Source organism: Canis lupus, chromosome 1 (assembly GCF_003254725.2).
Source record: "Canis lupus dingo isolate Sandy chromosome 1, ASM325472v2, whole genome shotgun sequence".
NCBI lineage: Eukaryota > Metazoa > Chordata > Mammalia > Carnivora > Canidae > Canis > Canis lupus.
Genome location: NC_064243.1, coordinates 8,274,986 through 8,295,642, shown reverse-complemented (window position 1 = coordinate 8,295,642; position 20,657 = coordinate 8,274,986). Strand labels below are relative to the sequence as shown.

Below are 20,657 nucleotides of genomic sequence, written 5' to 3'. Positions count from 1 at the left end.
GTTATAACTGAATCTTTAAAAATAACAATGAAATATTTACAATTGAATAACTAAATAATTGAATTTTTCATTACATAATATTTCCCCATTCCTCATTGATCAACATTAATGAATTTTCATTCTAGGGATTCTCTACACCTCATACTATATTTCAACTTAGATTATTACATTTTGATATTTACTGTTTTATTGGTTGCCATAGAGTACTTCTAAACCCCACCATTACTCAGGTGAATTCTGCTAACAGTGAAGAGTTCAGCTAAGTTTTGCAAAGAGATCACAATTGTAGAAAATTAACATTCCAGTAGATAAGTAGAACACAAGAGAAATGAAATGCAAGGGAATAAATGGATCCTACATCAACCAGAATAATAGATCTAAGACTATTTTAATTCTAGAAATAGGTAATAAAAATGTAATTCTGTATGAATCAGGTCAGACCATCTTTAAGGCAAATTAAAGTATTATAAACTATATTATGTCTGATTTTTTTACTGTTAGAATGTTGCTGCTAACCCAACAGGCTGGGTACTATATAACATTAAATAATATGCATTTCCCCACTCAAAAACTTCTGATTTTTAAAGATATGCATAAAAAATATTTAGACGTCCACTTATGAAGTAAGCAAAAAAGACCCATATTTTGGGGACTGACAGTGCCATTATTAATAACAATAAATGTACAAATGTACATTTTAAAAAGGAAGGAAAGTAAAAGGAGTAGAAAAACTTTTGCAAATTAGAGTAGTAGAATTTTTTATTACTTAGTAAACCTGGAAGATAAGATGTAGCCAATCTCAAATCTCCACAAGGTGAAGCAACAAAAAAGAGTGGAAATAGAACAGATTGGAGAATTATAAGATCTTTCCAGCACTGGAACACATAAAGAAAGATGATTTGGGAAAGAGCACAGGTGGTAGGAGAGAAAGTGCACTCTTGGGCAGCTCCGATGGCTCAGCAGTTTGGCGCCTGCCTTTCGCCCAGGGTGTGACCCTGGAGTCCTGGGAACTAGCCTCGCATTGGGCTTCCTGCATGAAGCCTGCTTCTCCCTCTGCCTGTGTCTCTGTCTCTCTCTGTGTCTCTCATGAATAAATAAATAAAATCTTAAAAAAGAAAAGAAAAGAAAGAAAAGAAAAGAAAAGAAGAAAAGAAAAGAAAAAAAAAAGGAAAAGAAAAGAAAGAAAAGAAAAGAAAAGAAAAGAAAAGAAAAGAAAAGAAAAGAAAAGAAAAGAAAAGAAAAGAAAAGAAAAGAAAAGAAAGTGCACTCTTAGGGTAGTATAGTTTTTTTCTTTTTTGCAATTTTATTTTTTTTATTAGATTCAGTTTGCCAACACACAATATAACACCCAGTGCTCATCTCATCATGTGCCCTCCTTCATGCCTGTCACCCAGTCACTCCATCCTCCCACCTCCTTCCCTTCCAGTGACCCTTTATTTCCCAGAGTTGAAGTCTTTCATGGTTTATCTTCCTCTCTAATTATTCCCCACTCAGTTTCTCCCACTTCCCTTATGATCCCTTTCACTATTTCTTATATTCCACATGTGAGTGAAACCATATGATGATTGTCTTTCTGCAACTGACTTATTTCATTCAGCGTAATATTAGGGTCGGATACTAACACCAATGCCGTACACTCTTATACTAAGTTATTACTATTAATTAATCTAAAACATGATTCTATTCATAGAAACTATTTTGATTGCCATTATACACTTGAGGAATCAATGGGACAGAGCAGTAATATCTTTGCAGTTGTCACCTTGCTAATGAGGAATGGAGCTGGGACCCGAACCAGAGCAAAGCTAACACTACAAACTATCACATAATACAAGCCTCTTTAATTTAGGGTGTGAACAAAGAGAGATTCCCAATAAATCAAAGAGCTGAAGACAACATAAAAAATTTATGAAAATATATATAAAACAACTTATAAGAAAATATTTTAATAATTCTGTGACAAGGGAAGACATATTACCAAGACACAAAACTCAGAAAGCACAAAGCCAGATTTGGCTTCAAAAAAATGAAACATTCAAAAAAAAAAAAAATCCTTCATGTTGCAAAAGGAAATTAACTAAACAACAAGGTGCAATTTTTCAACTTGGAAACATCCTTCAACTTGAAAAAAAAAAGTAAAAGTCTAATAATATCCAGATCTATCTCATGTTAAGAAAATACTTTTCTACCCTCTGTGTGGAAATGTAAATGAGTGCAATGCAAATTGACAGTTTATTTCAGAAATTTAATGGCATAAACCAACTATTAAATATTTAAATTCTTTTTTTGGCAATGTGAAGGGTGAGAAATTACATGTGATACTGAATCATTTTATGTAATCTTAAACCAAATTACATAACTTTACTAACAAGTACAAATACCTCCTAGAGAAGAAGTAAAGATATAATATTCCCAGGAAAGGCGAAAGTGTCACATCCCTCATCTTAACATCTCCTGATCCATTTTACTTCGGATACTTTGCTCTGCACTGAACAGTGTTCCCCCAAAATTTACAGATTGGAGCCATGCCCCCAGATGTGAGTGTATTTGGAAATAGGGCTTCTCAGGTGGTCATTAAGGTTCAATGAGGTCATAAGCATGGGACCCTGATCCAACTGGATTGGTTTCCTCAGGAGAAGAGGAAGACACCCCCTGGTAAGAGAAGAGCCCATGTCGGGACACGGGGAGAGAGCAGCCACCTGCAGGCCAAGGGGAGAGTCCTCCCCAGAAATCAACCCCGCTGGCACCCTGATCTAGGACTTCCGGCCTCCAGAACTGTGAACACTTAAATTTCTGTTGTGTAAGCCCCCCAGGCGGGGGTCCTGTGTTACATCAGCCTGAGGTGGTGAAGATAGGGCTTTAGTTGTTTTGTTCTTTGACGGCAGCCTTTTGAGGTACTTCAATCACGTGAACACTGATATTTCTTCTCTGAAGCTTTGCTGTATCCTCAACTAAACAGAGGTTTCAGTGAAACGCCAGGACACCTGCACCCCGATGTTTCTAGCAGCAATGTCCACAATAGCCAAACTGGAAGGAGCCTCGGTGTCCAGTGAAAGATGAATGGATAAGGAAGATGTGGTTTATGTATACAATGGAATATTACTCAGCCATTAGAAATGACAAATACCCACCATTTGCTTCGACGTGGATGGACCTGGAGGGTATTATGCTGAGTGAAATAAGTCAATCGGAGAAGAACAAACATTATATGGTCTCATTCATTTGGGGAATATAAAAAATAGTGAAAGGGAATAAAGAGGAAAGGAGAAAAAAAAATGAGTGGGAAATATCAGAGAGGGAGACAGAACATGAGAGACTCCTAACTCTGGGAAACAAACAAGGGGGGGGTAGAAAGGGAGGTGGGGGGGAAGGGGTGACTGGGTGATGGGCACTGATGGGGACACTTGATGGGATGAGTACTGGGTGTTATGCTATATGTTGGCAAATTGAACTCCAATAAAAAATATAAATAAATAAATAAATAAATAAATAAATAAATAAATAAATAAATCTGTGAGGAAGCACAGAGGCCAGCGGTGGCGTCCAGGGCCTGGGGGCTAGGGGTGATGGACAGATGTGAGTCACGCATACACACTTCTACTTAGAAGAAGAATACGTTCTGAGGGTCCAATGGACAGCTTGGTGACTACAGTTGATAATATGGTTTGTATACCTGAAAGGGGCTGAGAGTAGATCTTGAGCATTCTCACCGCACGCACAACCAAGGAGCAAACTCTAGAAGGTGAGGGATGTGTTACATAGCCTAATGGTCACTCCACAATGCACGTGTACAGCAAATCATCACCTCATCCCCTTGGAATATGTACAATTACATTTCTCAAATATACCTCAATTTTTAAAAAGAAAAGGTAAAAAAATTAATAAAAGCAGAAAAATCCATGTGTCCAAATAAAAAAATTAGAGACAACAAAATATGAGAGAGAGAGAGATCGAGAGAGTTCTGTGAGGAAATGTAGCAAGATGTTGGCAAGGCTTTGGCTTCAGTTTCCAGATTTAGATCTGACTCTGCTCCTCCACCTGTCAGCTTCCAAGTTGTTAAACACCTCTAGGCTTCAATTTTGTTTTTCCCACAGAGAGAATGAGGATATGCAATTTCACCTTATAGAACTGATAGGACTTTTTGAAATTATATTTCTACTCTATTTAGCATAGGGTCCACATGAAATATGCGCTCAGTGATCAGTGGTTATTATACTCATGGCTTTTGCAAATCACTTTCTTTATGGGTTGGAACCCATGATCTTTATTCCCCCTTGATTCAAATGTCCTGAGCCTGAGCCTCAGTATCCCCAGCAGATCTATTCAAGGGTCATGAAGAGGCGCCTCGGTGGCTCAGTCAGTTAAGCGTCTGCCTCCTGCTCAGGTCTTGATCCCAGGCTCCATGGGGAGCCTGCCTCTCCCTCTCCCTTTGCTGCTCCCCCCTACTTGTGCACTCTCTCTCAAATAAATGAATAAAACCTAAAAAAAAAAAAAAAAAAAGTCATGAAGCTACTGGAACTCTGGAGTCTCCATAGGAGTTTCAGAAGCACCTGCTAGGAGAGCATACAGATTAAACGAAAACATAGTCCGGTTTGCACTGTAATTAGAATAAATTGAGTAAAATTCAAATGCAGATTACAGAAGAGATGTTGCCAATGAGTCCCTGGCCTTTCTAAGCATAACTAGCATGTGGTAAGTCCTTACTGAGACACTGTGGACAGCTCCGGGCCACTTGCACCTCTAGGCTGTCTCCACTTCTGCTGCAGGCCACATAAGCGTGCAAGTATTAGACGCCCCCGGGGCCCCCTTCCACCATGAGTTGAAACCCTTGTACAGGACGACAGCATCTCCTCTGTGTCCACTCGGGCCTGATGCTCATTGATGCCTTTGCTCCAGGCTGCCTTACCTGGGGTTTTTTCTTGCCTTAAAAAAAAAAAAAAAACAAATATATATATATATATATATATATATATATATATATATATATATATATGATTTAAACAGACAACACTCTTCCCTCCTCCAGATCCCAACAAACTAATAAAACATACATTCACATCAAGTGCCCATTATTTCTTACGAATTACTAAGCAGGTGTGTTATTCTTTGAGGCCCTCTGAGTTCCTAGAGAAACAATTTTCTTTATATTTTATGTAAAGAATGCACGTGTGTTTGTGAACACAGAAACCCTCAGGTGGCAGAAAGGGAACAAGCAGTGCAAAGTGTCCAGACCCTGGTGAGCTTCTTAATTCCTCAGGAGGGGGAGGGCATGGATGAGGCGCCGTCCTGTTGTTCTGCCAGCTGTGACGGGACTCTGGTCGGGCCTCTGGATCTGGTTGTCACTCTCCACTGCACCTGTCTTCCCTCCAGCTCTTGACCCATCTGACTTTCAGGATGCGGCAGGCAAGATTTCCTTTGGTGGCCAGGGTGACATCGCCTGCCTTGTCCTGGGGCACCCACATTTCTGGAATGGGGAAGAGTCGTATGATTTTGTTGGAATAAGCAAATCTCCACGTCTCGAGATCCAGTATATTCCTTTCCGTATGGAATGGAAATGTGTCCTTCAGTCTGGGAGGTTGCCCACATACCATGGGAAGAGGGCATAGAGAGATGTCATGAAGTGTCACCCCAGATTATTCTTCAAACTGCCAGGGAAATATGGATTTTTTTCCCAGCTAGTCAATATTCTCTGAAAATATGGGTAGAAAATATTATTCTCTATTCAAACAGACAGGAATATACAGTAGAATAGAAAGAAAAATGTGAAAAGTCTTTTCATGAGCAAATTTGTTGCTTTTAAAATATAGAATTCTCCACACCCCCAGGGTATGCATTCACCTCATTTGTCTTCAGGGGTTGATTTGGAGGGAAAGTGTACGAAGCGTTTAAATAGAGTCTCTGTGTCATGGTGTGAACAGTCTATTCTAGCAAGTGTTTAATTGAAGCCACAAAGTTGATTTCTGTTTTGTTTTCACCAAAGGGCATAATTCAAATAAACGTTGAGAAAATGCTTAATTATTTCTCTCTTTTGTTCTCATGCTCATTGTTGCCATAATCACAGAGCACTTAGTAAGCCCTCCTCTGTACAGTTCTGATTGAGGTGTGTTATTTTTGTGATAAGCGGTAAATGGCATCGTTTGTGAATTGTCTATAAAGAAATGGGTGACGTAAAAATGTCATAATTTAATTTCCAGTTAGACTAGAAATTGTTCATAGAGGTGAAGAAGAAAACAGTGTTGACCGTGATGGAGAATAATATTCAAAACCCAGCCCAGCGAGGAGCAGCTCGCTGACCTGGAAGAGAAAGCTAGACATTGAGCGAGAACACCAGAAAGAATATGGACCCATGGGGCACGGACAGGAGGGGCAAAGCCAGCATCTGCTGGGGCCCTCGAGTCCCAGGCGTGTTCCCGTGTGGCGTGTCCCCCAGTCCTCCAGGCACAGGAGCAGAGGGAAGTTGTGGTTCTTGGAATGATGTGCGCAGCTCTGCAACACAGCTCTTCTGAGCTCTGTTGGGATCCTGCACTGATTCTGGAAAGCTCTGACTGCATGCACACTCCTTTTTTTTTTTTTTTTTCAAAGATTTTATTTGTTTATTCATGAGAGAGACACACAGAGAGTCAGAGCCATAGGCAGAGGGAGAAGCAGGCTCCCTGCAGGGAGCCTGATGTGGGACTCGATCCCAGGACCCCGGGATCACATCCTGAGCTGAAGGCAGACGCTCAACCGCTGAGCCACCCAGAGGCCCCTGCATGCACCCTTCTTTCCTGCTCCTCGTTGTCTATCCTTGTCCGACCCTCATTCCCAAAGCAGCCTGTGGATGGCTTGTGAAGTCAGGGACTGTACTTTCCATTCATGTGTCTCCCCTGTGGTCTTTTGAACTGTTTCAGCAGGTGTTTGACGAATAGTAGTTGCATGATTGAATTTCCACACTCAAGATTCTAGGGTAAAAAAAAAAGTAAAAAAAAAAAAAAGATTCTAGGGTAAAAATCTGTGTGTGCCAGACTGTCCCAAATCCACAACTTCAGCCTTCACTTTTAGCCCACAAGTAATGCGAACTAAAGGTGTTTCCCAGCGCTGCTCTCTTTCAGATATTTCTACTTTGTTCTTTAAATAAGATAAAGCCAAGACCAGGAACAACTCTCTTAATATTAGAATTTCCAGCTGGTTTATGCTGATAAATGCCAGTATCTCCACTTGTGAGAACTTTGAATGATCATCTAGTGAGTCAATGGCACAATAAGGAGGCAACGTTGTTAAATGTTTTAAGTGATTTTTTTTCCGTATCAGATTACTCTCCCATAATCTTGTCACATAAATAACATGTCAAAATGCCACTTTCTGCAGGAGGCCCTCTCTGACCATCCCATATAGGTGACCCTGCTGGAGTACGTGGTGACAGGTTATCTTTTCACTGGGGTGACAGCACTTATCATGCTTGAATTCAATGACGACACATTGATTTCATAATCAGATGAGTCATACAACACCATTAATGTCAACATTCCAGAATTTGCAGATAAGGAAACTGAGAACCCAAGAGAAAAGTGAGTCTCACAAGGTTGGTGACCCATATAAGTAGTAGAAGGAGCGTGCATAGCCGGTCTTCTCACTCTGAACTCACCCCAGGTCCCCCTAACTTCTCCCTTTTTCTGCCCCTTCCCAGAAAGAGAAGACACGACCACATGGGATTTTGAGACAATCTAAAGGACTATTGACAGTGCTAGGAGGGAAGTTATAGAACCAACAAGGAATTGTGAAGGATGGGCAAACAGCATGCAGCATTACCCACCTCCGTGTAAAGGGGCAAAGAGAGGAAATGTGGATGGGGGCCCTGGGAGAGGCAGGGAAGGGGGCAGGAAGGTTCCGAGGCTCAGAAAGGGGCTGTGCTGGCACAACCACAACAGCGGCTGCTGGAGGGCCAGGTAGAGAGCACGTGCCCACATCCCCCAACTCCCCTGATTTGCTCCTGGGGAGATTTAATCTACAAGAGAATTAGGCCAACAGTGAATCTAAAGTGATTTTTATATAGAAAGCAAGATTTCACTCTCACGATTTTTAAACATTGAGAGCCTCTACCAGTTTAATCAGCCTTTTATTACCCAAGTCATTTGCATTTCTCCCTGGACCCCAAGCTTCAGAAATTGCAAGGATGTTTTACACACCTGCTGATGAGTGGCTTTAGGTGCGTGACCTCAGGAAGGACAGCGCCACCTGAGAAACAGGACGACATGTTCCACGTTTCTGTGATAGCCGACTGTCTCGACTGGGTTCCTCCTGGTAGAGAATAGAAACATTACAAATCAAACTGGATGCATCTTTTCTTTTGGATGAAACATAAACTCTGGAGAGGCCAAGCACATTGGGTCTAGCTTTCTTTGCTCACTAAGCTCATCCCTTCCATAAATAACATTCTCCAGATTGAAGAATAATTAATTTTCAGTTAAGAAAAAGAATGGGAAGGCCCCTGGAAAGTCCATCTGAAGCCATACGATGACAGTCTCACCCTCTGTTGTCAGCATTCTGACAAGCTTTCCCGTGGTCACGTCTGTGTGGGTTTACATTAGACAAATTTTGAGTTTCGGGGATGCATCTGAACCATCAAAAGCATAGATGGAATTTTTCCTTAAATATATTTTCTAGAAGATTCAACTTTTCAGCCACTTGAGTAACCATAAAAGTTTATTGTTTAGGCTCATCATATCATGGGGTGGGTTCAGTTACTCACAAACCTGACAGGATAAGTCAGGGCCTTGAAGGCTATACTGGTGAAAGCTTTTCCTGCTAATTGATGGTTACTGGTTGGGATACAGTATAATTTGCCTGCTCCAGAAAGGTTTTAAGAAAATGTCTAATTTGCTCTTGTATGCTGAAAGCAAGTATAAAAGAAAAGAATGCAGCTTACGGGCCCTCCATCAAAACCAGCTTTTTTTTTTTTTTTTTTTTTTTTCAGAAAAACTTTTCTGCTTTTGTTCCAATAGCTGAAGGACATACTAGAAGTTTGAGATCTCTCAAAAGTTTACCTTGCACTCTGGCATCTGAATTTTTGACCAGACACGCTTGAGGAAAATATTGATCCCTGAATACATTTTTAACCCAGAAAGGAATAAAGCACCAAATTTCTCCATTTTTCACACCTCTGTGCTTACCTGGAGCTCTCTTTTGAGGATTTGCAGCCTTCTGCTTTGTTTGCATGGTTGTTTGCTTGTTTATATATATCCCCTTGCTTTTCTGAGTCTATTTCTTAGCACACCTCTTCCTCCTTCCCTCCTCTCAGGTCACGGGTTTGGTTCCTCGAAGATGTCACGTGCACAGACATTTCCCAGCTACGCCTCGGAGCAGAGTGAGGAGGCCCAGCAGGCTCTGTCCCGGTCGAGCAGTTACGGATTCAGCTACAGCTCCAGCCTCATTCAATGACACTCAGAGAGCCGCTGCTGACCAGAGAGACAGTCTGTCCGGACCTGCTTGTAGGGTCACTGCACCCTCTGCCTCCTGGAAGACCAATTGCAGTAAAAATTGAAATGGGTCGGGTGTAGCCCCAGTCCCAGTGGAAGGTTAAAACCTGGAGTTCTGCTTCCTTGACTCTGTGGCTAAGTCCTTTATTTATTGAATTTCTTGGGGGGAGGGGAATCTATGTTTTACAAAAATAGAATCCAAATCGTATGAACAGTCATTTAAATAAAATTCTTTGGTACGGACAGTAGCAGAAGTCTGGGCACCATGAGAAGTTGCCCACACTGGGTTGGACCTGGGCGGGGGACATTAACTCTGTCCTCATGGCTCGGCCCTCCCGCCTGGTGACAGGGTCTGTCCTTGGACATAAGGTCACCCACCACAAGCTCTGTGGCTTGGAAGGTTTTAACGGGGACAAATCCAGTAAGGTCTACAAATGGCATTATAAGTCTCCATAGAAATAAGCCCAGTGACAATTAAGGGAACACAAGAATTAGAACACACTGTTGAGCAGGCCCTGTAGCTCCACTGTGTGTGTGTGCGTGTGTGTGCACCTGTAGACAAATACAGATTTGGATATTGCTATATCCATCTATATCTAACACGTATATATCAACTGTGTGCTGAGGGTGACAGGATATGCTCACTTACATTGTTGAAAACTGTAATTTGGTGCATTAAAATTAAGATTGTTATGTTGAATAGCTACTTTTAAAATAGTGCTGTAAAAAAAAAAGGCTTTTTATTAGCAAAAGTATTTACGTAGTCAAGTCTGCTCCTCTGACAAGTATAAACGAATATTTGAGAAGGAGGTTCACTTGAAAATGAAAACAAAAGACCTGGTCTAGCTGTCCCATGTGTCCTGTCGCCACCCTGTCTTTTGGGTTAGTACTTCCTTGTTGGCAATGTCTGTCTCTTTGGCCATCCCTCTGAGCTCCATGAGGAAAATCGGGTGTGATCACCCACCAGCTTCCATTTAACCTCAAGAAACAGAAAACTTTAAATGAGAAACTGTTTTTCAGGAAAGAAATTAAAAAAAAAATATATATATATATATGTACCTAAAAAGAACTCAGCTATTTTGCAGTCAGAAGAACAATGCACACAGGATTGTAGATATTAATTATTTAAAGTTTTATAGATGCTGCTCTCAACGAGCCATTGGGCACTTGTGATTTCCTGTGTAACCAGAATTTGCTAGGCTTTACTTCCTCTTTAATGAACATTGGCTGGGATTATAAGTGAAAACGGATCAGATATAATTTTTTCATCTCTGACAGTAGTTGACAAACCTACCAAGTTTAAAAGGAAGTGGTGGCTTCCGTGTGAACTAAAAAATTTGGCCAATTTATTTAGTGTCAACAAAGATATTTTTGTCCTTCATTTTGAAGTTTACTCAAGTAAAAATAAAAATCATTCTGCCTGGATTATCTGATGCCACACACCTAAAATGGTCAGCTTGTAAATACTCCACGGGGAATCCAAAGAATAGTGAGCCCAGATCATGTAAGATAAAAGCCTGATTTTTTTTTCTTAATAGCAAAATTATTTAAACTATTAATGTTAGTCTGTGGAAGGAGTACTTGTTTTGTTGATCTCTAATAAGACTCTTCTTTTTTTTATCTCTATCCATAGCTTGAATGCAGATTGCAAACTTATTTCAGAGAATAACTACAGCATAGAAGCAGTTCTGGGTCCCTCCTAGATGAATTTACACTTTAGAGCAACTACCTAGACTCTCTGAATCTCTCAGATTAAGAATGAAAACCCCATCAAGATGCTAATCATAAGAGTCAATGTGGCTGTGAAAAATAATTATCTTAAGCTTTCAGGGATAAAAAGAAAATTACTCAAACTCTCTGCACTGTGAATTTTGCTGACATAGCAGAAAAGCAGACGACTGGTTCCTGACGAGGACACAGCCTCCCCTAAAATCCCAGCTTTCGGGGTTACACACCTCTGAATCACTCAGCACATGGCATTTGTTTCTGAAATGCCTTTTGTAAAACCCACCAGAGCAACTCCCCGCTGAGACCATTTGAGCACAGCTCCTAGTGGTGCCACGTTCTGAGCCAGGCTCTCGCCCGCTCACTCAGTCGAGCTGTTGCTTAGAGACCACAGTTTCTACATGGGACTTGTGGGGAAAAGCCCTCAGGGGTCCTGGTTCATGTCTCAGCTGCACTAATGTGCGAGAAACACAGACAGCAAGTCCAGGGGCGATTCTGCTAATTAGATGAGTCTGCTCTTGTGTCTATTTGGTGGAAGACACAATACCTGCATGCAGTTGCTTCCAGAACACCATTTGCTTGTGATCATTACCAGTGAGCGTTTACTGAGGAGATACCAAAGATCAGGCTAGCCTTGGGCCGGTTCACTCCGAAAATAATGTCATTAAGAGTGTGTGAGAGAAATGTCCCTCCCAAGTCTTTTAACCCAATCTCATTACAATGAGAATAATGCTTTAACGTCTCTCGTGGTACATTTTTGGAGATCAATTCTAGCATACTTTTCCATCTATACTTAAAATTGTAGCTGAGTTAAAAATTGCTAACCGAACATATAGGAGAATTTATATTAGCCTAATATACTTGACATAAGGCAGTGTGCATTGTAATAAAAATGACAAGCAAATAAATCTTCTACAGAAACCAAAGATGAAAGAAAAGTTTCCATACCATTCTCCTGGAACTTCATAAAACCAACTTCACTGGAGCAATTAGAATGGTCGTAGGCATGTATTCAACTCCCTTGAGCTCACAGGTTTTTGACTGAAGATGCCTCTACACTTTGCAAGTCATTTTTCTCCCTCAGACGCTTTATTACAGCTTTCCTGCAGTTAGGGTTGCTGTGAACCAAAGACAACCTTTGGCTCCTTCTGAAAGTGACTCAGTTGGGATCCCAACCAGATTTAGGCAAGTGAGTGAAGATGGTCACAGTTTCCATATTGGGGTATCCGGTTGGAAGACACAGTGGTGAAGAACTTGACATAAGTAATGGAGGCACTTCTGAGAGCAGAGGAAAACTGGAGGGTGTACACAGTTCCCACAAAGATGACACGGGCGGGGGTGTTATGTCTTATGTCCTCAAGTTTTCTTCTGGAAATATTAATCGTTGCACTCATGACCAATCCCTGACACATTTAAAGTATGGAAAAGTATAAAATAACCTCAACCCAATCGTTTACCATACTGGTGGGAGAAAAAGAAAACACATCTTTCACTTACTCGTTGACTGAATAATAGGCACTTGGAACTAATTTATTTACACAAGTTGCAGATACGTATGAATCAATGGGTTCTGGCCGCTGCCACAATATGAACTTCATGAAATAAGAAATGTATATTTACTTATAGATTAGGGAAGATGCTGTTGGATGGAGCATGTGAAATAAAGTGAAACCTATTTATTAAAAGTAAACCTCACTTTTTTTCACCAAGTAGCAACTCGAGTACTAGTCCTAGTATCTTGTACAATTTTTCTCTGTCTTCACTGGGCAATTATGTTTGAAAATCATTTATCACCTATAAAATGGTCAGCCACTAATACTTTCTGTCCAGTATAGAAACAATGGACTGATAAATAACATTACACTGTTAATAGTTTTTACGGATCCAATTTATTTATTGCATGTGGTGTCTTTAGAGTAGATATTTAAAAACACATCATAAAAATTGATGTCTGCCCCTCATTCTTTTGTCAGTATCTCAGAAAACTTGTTAAAAAAAAAAAAGCATGATTACCCTACTCCCTAGATTATTTGAGCCACTTACTCAAATCAACCATTAATGCTACAGTGAAAACAAGCTTAAGCAAATTATAAGTCTTATAAAAAAATCATAGTCCAGTTCTGATGATTATAACAGCACAATAAATAGGCAATGTACATTCAGTGGGGCTGAGCTTTAGGCCTTTAACACGTTGTGTCTTAAATATTATACTAAAAACTGCTTAGAGTGAAAATGATACACTTTTCTCCAATTCTACCAACATATCATGTTGATTAGTATCTTGCAATTTCAAATTACTTTCTCAATCATTAACTATACTTCACAATTCCCCAATCTTGGCCTTCTCCAAATAAGAAATGGCCACTATATTTCTATTAATAACCATAACACTAGGTGATGTGCCACACAGATGAATTTCTAGCCTATGAAATGTATGGAGGACAATTTTCCATATGGAAGGGGCAGAGAAGAAGAATGGGACCTAACTCAGGAGGGCAGCAACTTAGATAAAGTTATAAAGATTCCAATGAAATGTCCAAAGTTGCACTAAGACTCTACTTTGTTAACATTCCAATCCCAGTTCCCTATCACAGACTTGACCTTCTTGACCAGCTTCACTGAGTACCAAGCATGCAATTGAAAGAAGACAGCAGTTGCATCATGTTTTGAAGTGACCACAGAAAGACAGCACATAGCCAATAAGTGTGCCTCCTTGGGTTTAGTGAAAAGTATTGAACATGAAAGAATGTGTAATAAAATCCCCCTGGTAAAATGTCTCTTCTTATCGTTTTTGTACATGTCAACTTCATTTGAGTTTCAAAATGAAGGTATATCATCCATGACCCTTGGCTGGGGGCTAGAAGTATGTCAGAAGAGACCAATAGCCTCATGCGTACATTCTCTATGAACGTATTTGCAAAATTTTTCTGCCTTTTTCCTCCCTGAAACTACCCCAAATCCTTACTTTTTTACTCAAGAATGTGAATCTTTGTTGTATCATTTCTACAATTATTACAACTCGTTGGGGCGGTAGCTAGTTTACAGACTCTAGAGGAAGTATCATGAGATGTTGGGCATATTTTCTGGATGGGCAGGATGCTAGCTAGCTCTGGAAGCAATCATGTAGAATAAAGATACCACTTTACATCCTACTCAGGAGGAAACCCAAACCCATGGTGTTGTCATTTGTTGAAAAGGCAAAGAAACAGAGATAGTTTTGTCTATCTTTTCCCCCATTTAGATGCAGTGGGAGTTGAGAAATGCCACAGAGATTCTAAATAAATAGGCCCTGGAATAACATTTAAGTGTCTCCTCAGATTTTTTGGATGGTCCTAACCCTTCCTGGACTCATCACTAACTGTGTCTAGAGAGGCTTTATGAGGCAATTCATTAGACTTGTAGGTCATGAATGATTGGGATAAATTTTATTACTCTTACACGGACACCCAGTTTTCATTGAAATTCAAACTTCTTTATTCTAAAGTGATAGTCAAACTAAAAAAAATTAAATGTATTCCTACTTATTCATCATACTGTAATTGTGGTTATTATTTTGGGGACTTTTATCACTATGTAACACTTTGGCATAATTATTTACGGCATTTGTCACAATGTAATTAGATAATAACATCGGGGTTACATTTTGTTTCATGTGAACTTCAAAAATCTGTTTTCAGTTGAAATTGGAAAATGACTTTTTTTATAATAAAATAGCTTCCATATCAAGTGTTTTTAATACACTTTAGTAGGCAATTATTTAAATTAACTCAAGTCTGGATAGATAGGAAATAAGTTAAAATTACCAAGTAATACGAAAACTATATTTTACTCATGATTTTCATACACTTTTCCCTAGTTTAAGATTTTTATATCTTGTAAACATTTCAAGGAGAGAAAGAATACATTTGTAATAGAAATATTACAATTTCCTTCTAATAATTCTGTTTAATAGGTTTTTATTTTACCTCATCTTCTCCTACCCTATATTCCATATTCCAATTTTAAGAAGAATGAACAAATTTAAATTTTTTAATAGTTATTTGGAGCCATTTTTAATTGTTGATACAATTAACTTTCTCCATCTGTTCTCTACTTTTAAGTTGATGTTAGACTTAGAGCAGAAAATCAGCCCTTTTTGTAGATAAGGAATCGTGCGTTGAGTAGAGCAAGGATCGACCCTGACCCTGCAGTGGTGTTCATACTGGAATCTGGTTATTACCTTAATTCACCCAAGTGATCCACAGCCTCATAAGCTTATTTTTGGAAATCTGAAATTTAAAAACCTAAATTCGGGAAAGGAAGGAAAGGAAAGGAAGTTTGAGATGATGACTGAATTTTTTTCAAAATTCACTACAGATTTTCTCTCGAAGAAAAACAAAGTGAGAGGGTTTCTATGGTGTTCCAGTATTGTTAACTATATGAGACAGATGGGCTGAAAGCCGGGAAAATGAAGAATAAAATGACAATAGCATCTTGATGTTATATATAAATAAAAAATTAGCATGGTATAGGTCAATATGAAATCATTTGACTAATCAAATTCAGATTTACATATCTATTGCAAATTCAAAGAACAATGCTTTTTCTTATCTATCTACATATATAGTGGGTTCATTGGGAGAAAGGAAGCTCTAAATTTTTGTGAAAACCTAAATAGAGAATAGAGATTCCTTCCAGTTATAAGGCACTCTATATTATTTTGGTAATAGCAGGCAGTATATAAATCACAACAAATCCGTCTACTCCCTGACAATAAATGAGCATAAAAGTAAAATCATCTTTACGCAGATGACTGAACTCCCAGGATCTGCAAAGGCCCCCTATTACCTTCTCTGCACAAACCCTAAAACACACACACACACACACACACACACATACACACACACTTTTTTACTTTTAACCTACTCTGTACATGCTACATTTGTTATCTTTTTCCTAGGTCCACCCAGAATTATCCCATCTTTCCGAATCCTTATCCCTATGAATCTTCAAAATATGTTAAATTATGTGTTATATGTTTGCTTTCTATAAATTCTTTAAAATTAATTTATATATACTTTGTGAAGTCTACTGTAAAGGGATGTCCGTTGTCATTGATTAAATGTAATGTTTATGATTATTTTGGTAAAAATAACTTCGGATGCTAGGCTCTTGTTAAGAAATAAAATTTCCATGACAAATTTGCTTCTATTGGAAATTATATGATTTGACATACTTTATTTTTAATCACAATCTATTCCAGATAAATAATAGTTTGGGGACATCTGTACTTAAACCCTAGTTGAGCCACGTTTGGAATGGAATGCAAAGGAATAGCTGTCCCTGGAACCTAAATGTGAATTTCTGGCAGAACAGAAAATATTATAATAATGAGGCAATAATAAAATTAGGAAATTAAATTATTTTAAATCTGTCTGTGTGATTTTTCCCCTCGGTAAAAACACACGAAATACACAGTGTAAGAATTACCTTCTTCTGAATTCATAGTTTCTATATCTCAATCCTTAGTAAATACACCTAATCAATTGTTATTAATATCTTACTCATAATTCTAAAAAATTTACAATTGATATGGCTACAAGGAGGTTAATTTATAGTAATTTAAGTAAGTTTCCATTACTTAAAAAAGGCAGTTCAAAAATACTACTTCACACAATTTTGCATGATTGAGATTTTGAACATCTAAATTGCTGGTTTTTACCCCTGAGTTATTTAATATTGTTAGCACTATGATATTATATGATTTCCTTATATTTTTATCATCATGTAATGAACTGTAACTATGTAATTAAACAATTCTGACAATCATAATCTGCTAACCTTTAAATGTCATTTATTCATTCATTGGCTGCTATTTTCAAAATCAAGTAAAAGAAGGCTCTTTGTTAAATGTAAAATAACTGAGAATTTATTATGTATTCCCAGTATTTTCCTAATCCAATGTTAAATCATTCTTATTAGGGTGACTGTGGCTTGGTGGAATCATAAAATATTAATGTTGACAATGGCATTGGTGATCAATACTTTTATTTTGTAGTGAAGTGACATCCAGACTTTCTAAGTGGCTTTCACAGTATCACAAAACTGGAAAACGGTTTTCCCTCCAGCACTGTGCTCACCCTTTCACAACTAAAGAAAATTACTCAGAATGAACATTAGGTAGACAAAGATTTCATATCAAAGATGAAATGTGTACAGTCATGACCACACTATATTTTGATGACTTTACTATTTTCCATTCTGTGATATTGACCTCTTTGGTCACTTGGATTTAGACCTGCTTGCAAATGAACTTACAGAATCTGTTTCTCAAACTTAATCTTTAAATATTAGTTGGGCATTTGTTGTTAATTCACTAATTTGTTAGGAGTATTCCTTTTGTAGAGTTGTGTCTTTAAAGAGAGTACGAAGTCTCCATCTCTCTTTGATGGTCAGAGACATCAAGAGTGGGTGAGGAAGCCTGGATTGAGCAGTCATAGTGCTAAAATGTCCAGTTAGGGTAGGACTGGCCAAAGTCATGAATTTTTGAAGAAAGCAATGAAAACTATATGAGAGCTTTCAGTTCTACACACCCAGTGGAAGTTTGGAACATGTTACGGAGGGACAGTAGAGGGGCCCTTCTTTGCAAATGCTGAACGAAACACAGCTTCTCCTGGTATATGATATGAATGTTTGGTGCCACTTTCATAACATGTTGTGATGTGAACCTGATGGATTTTTCTTCCCTTTTTTCTCATTATTAAAACCATGAGAACTATATTTGCTGGGGAAAGTCTTTATCAAAAGTGCGAAGGTTTGTATAAGTTTGCAGCTGACATCAAGAAGATATTTAATAAATGTATGTCACAGGGCACAGCCCCAGAGCAATTACTCTGCTATTTTTGTAACATACAAAGAAAAACAAAATCCAATAACCTCCCAAATGGCAAAAACGCATCCTTATTTCTAAGTTAGTCAAGAAAAACATTAGACAAATTTACCTAATTTTTATATCCATATGGTGAATTTTAAAAATAAATGTTTGAGCAAGATCTAGATAGAATATCTAAACATTCATGGGAATATGAATTATCAGAATATCTAGGTGTCTCAGGTTGCTGCTTTATATATGCTCCAAGGCCAGTCAATCAGTAAATATTTCCTTAGAGCTTGCTCCTTATAAAACATGAGAAAAGGGCACAGAACATCTCCTGGCTCCTGGTTTTTGCCTACTTTTAATTACTTTGGATGCACATCAGTGTCAGGCAGGAGTTGTGACAGCAAATGGGTCCTTGGCTTTGTGCGGAAGACATGAGATGGCTTGAAACAAAGGAGTTACAGAAGGCAAGAGAGGCCAGCTTCCCCAGCTTCCTAAATCCCTTTCTCAAAGTGGTCTCTGGATTTCTCCCTCAGCCTCCTCTGCCTCTTGCTCCTCCTATTCCTCTTCCTTCACCACCTCCTTCTCCTTTCTCTTTCTCTTTGTCTCTCTCAATAGTTAAGACCCTGCATTTTTTAATCACAGAAACAAAATTAGCTCCCATTATTCAAACTGTATAAATATTTTAAAGCACGTTCTCTAAAATTCCCAACTCCTCTCTTGACACAAAGTTGAGCATAAGACAAACATGCAGTCGCCTACTTTCTCTGCATGCGTGAATTACAGAGATCTACATACCTTATACTCTTCTGGATATTTGCAAACTTTGGATACAAGGTAGCCAAAAGAGAAAATGCTTTTTTGGAATTTAATTTAAAAAACATCCACTGAATCTTCAAAGAGCTAGGATTCAAAATGAGCAAGAGTTGAGCCCTCCTCTGAGGAACTCACCATTTAGGGAAGAAGTATGCACTTCAAGTCATGAAGCTAGTATGATCAGTCTAGTGGGATTTTAGCCAATATCGTTCGATGTAGTAAACCCTTTCTTGTTCCAGTATCCATTAAAAACATTTGTTTTAGTTAGCCTGATGTTTTTAAGGTTTATGGTTTTTCAGTAATTATATTTCAGAGAACTAAATATAGAGATAAATGTTCAAAACAATAAATACTAAAGCCACTGACCAGAAATAACCCTCACTCTCAGCAATATAATCTAAAGAAAAAATGCTACCAAGGTATATGATAGATATTCTACTTAGCTCCTCTCCCTCCTTCTGCACCACATCCGATCCTCTTTCTCAATACTGAGAGGCGATGGCATTTGAACCATCGAGATTGCAGGAACCATTGAGAGTTCTGACTAGGAAACAACTGAAATGAGTCATTATGAGTTTAGAATTTTTAAATGGGAGGGCTAGGCATTCAGTAAGAAAGAATGCCCAGTGCTACTCTTAATATCATGCACACTAGACTGATGCGGATACTATTTGATATCCGAAAGTCAACATAGTATGTAGAAATATAATTCCACCCTTCGTGTGACATCTGTCCTTCTTAGTTCTCCAATGGAGATGTAAAACGTACAGAGATCTAAGAGGCATTACTCCCCCAGAGATGTTATATTATGGTGCTTGACATTTTAAACAATAACATTGATATGTTTTACTTAACCGAGTGTTTAAGTTAAATTTACGAGTGGGATTTGGAGCATTATGCTCTCTTAAATATTTCAGGTCATTGCTGATGATTCTTGAGTAAAGAGATCACTTTTGTCCTTTTTGGTTCCTATCTAGATACTGTCTTCTCCCTGAACCTTAAATAACATATGATTCGAACAATGGTAACCAATGGTTATTACGAATGTTTTACCCTAACCTGAAGGAGATGGCAACAGGTTTGGGGTTGTTTGCTTGATATTAGTTGAACAATACAAATGTTCAACGCTACTCCCATTAACATGTGAAGAGAAACAGGGTTGAGTTTGGGAAGAAATTGCTGAATGATCTCTTTGAAAAGTTTTGCAGTATTTAATTTATGGTCATATGTAGCAAAGAAATTGGTGGGGCAGCTCTGCCTTGGTTCTGTCTCTTGTGGTAAAGTGAGTCACACATTGACGAGAGTGCTCCAATAGCGACAATTGAGTAACATTCCCACAGGACATGTGGACATTCCTTCTTGAGTCGCCTTTCTGTTTTTGTTTTTTAAGATTTTATTTATTCATGAGAGACACAGAGAGAGAATGAGAGAGAGAGAGAGGCAGAGACACAGGCAGAGGGAGAAGTAGGCTCTGTGCAGGGAGCCCAATGCAGGAATCAATCCCGGGACTCCAGGATCATGCCCTGGGCCAAAGGCAGGCGCCAAACCACTGAGCAACCCAGGGATCCCTGCCTTTCTGTTTTTATTTTTCTTTTTATCATGTGTTTTCTTCTGCAGAAACCAAACAGTAAGTAATTAAATCCATAAATGTAACACCTAAAATGTAAATATGTGTACATATTTTTTGATCATACTGTTAATGCCTCCCTTGGCTTCTCTTATCCACCAATTTTTCTAATACTCATTTACCTTTTATGTGACTAATCCTTAAAATAATTTAACATTGAATACATGTGACCAGGGAA

General features: G+C 38.6%; 1 protein-coding gene and 1 long non-coding RNA gene across 2 annotated transcripts in view; one reads left to right on the top strand and one right to left on the bottom strand.

Annotated features, from left to right (window-relative positions):
* The window catches only part of DOK6 (docking protein 6), a 369,596-nt gene extending 353,007 nt beyond the window's left edge, over positions 1 to 16,589 (top strand). The window contains exon 8 of the mRNA XM_035700481.2: positions 9,278 to 16,589. Coding sequence (XP_035556374.1) covers positions 9,278 to 9,417 — 140 coding nt within the window. The 3' untranslated portion in view covers positions 9,418 to 16,589. The remainder of the gene's footprint in view (positions 1 to 9,277) is intronic.
* Positions 6,597 to 19,120, bottom strand: LOC112643995 (uncharacterized). Its single transcript, XR_003126040.3, has 4 exons — positions 18,835 to 19,120; positions 9,150 to 9,492; positions 8,166 to 8,277; positions 6,597 to 6,941 (listed from the first exon to the last, which is right to left on the bottom strand). It is a non-coding gene; the product is annotated as an uncharacterized LOC112643995 (long non-coding RNA).
* Between the last annotated feature and the right edge of the window lie 1,537 nt (positions 19,121 to 20,657).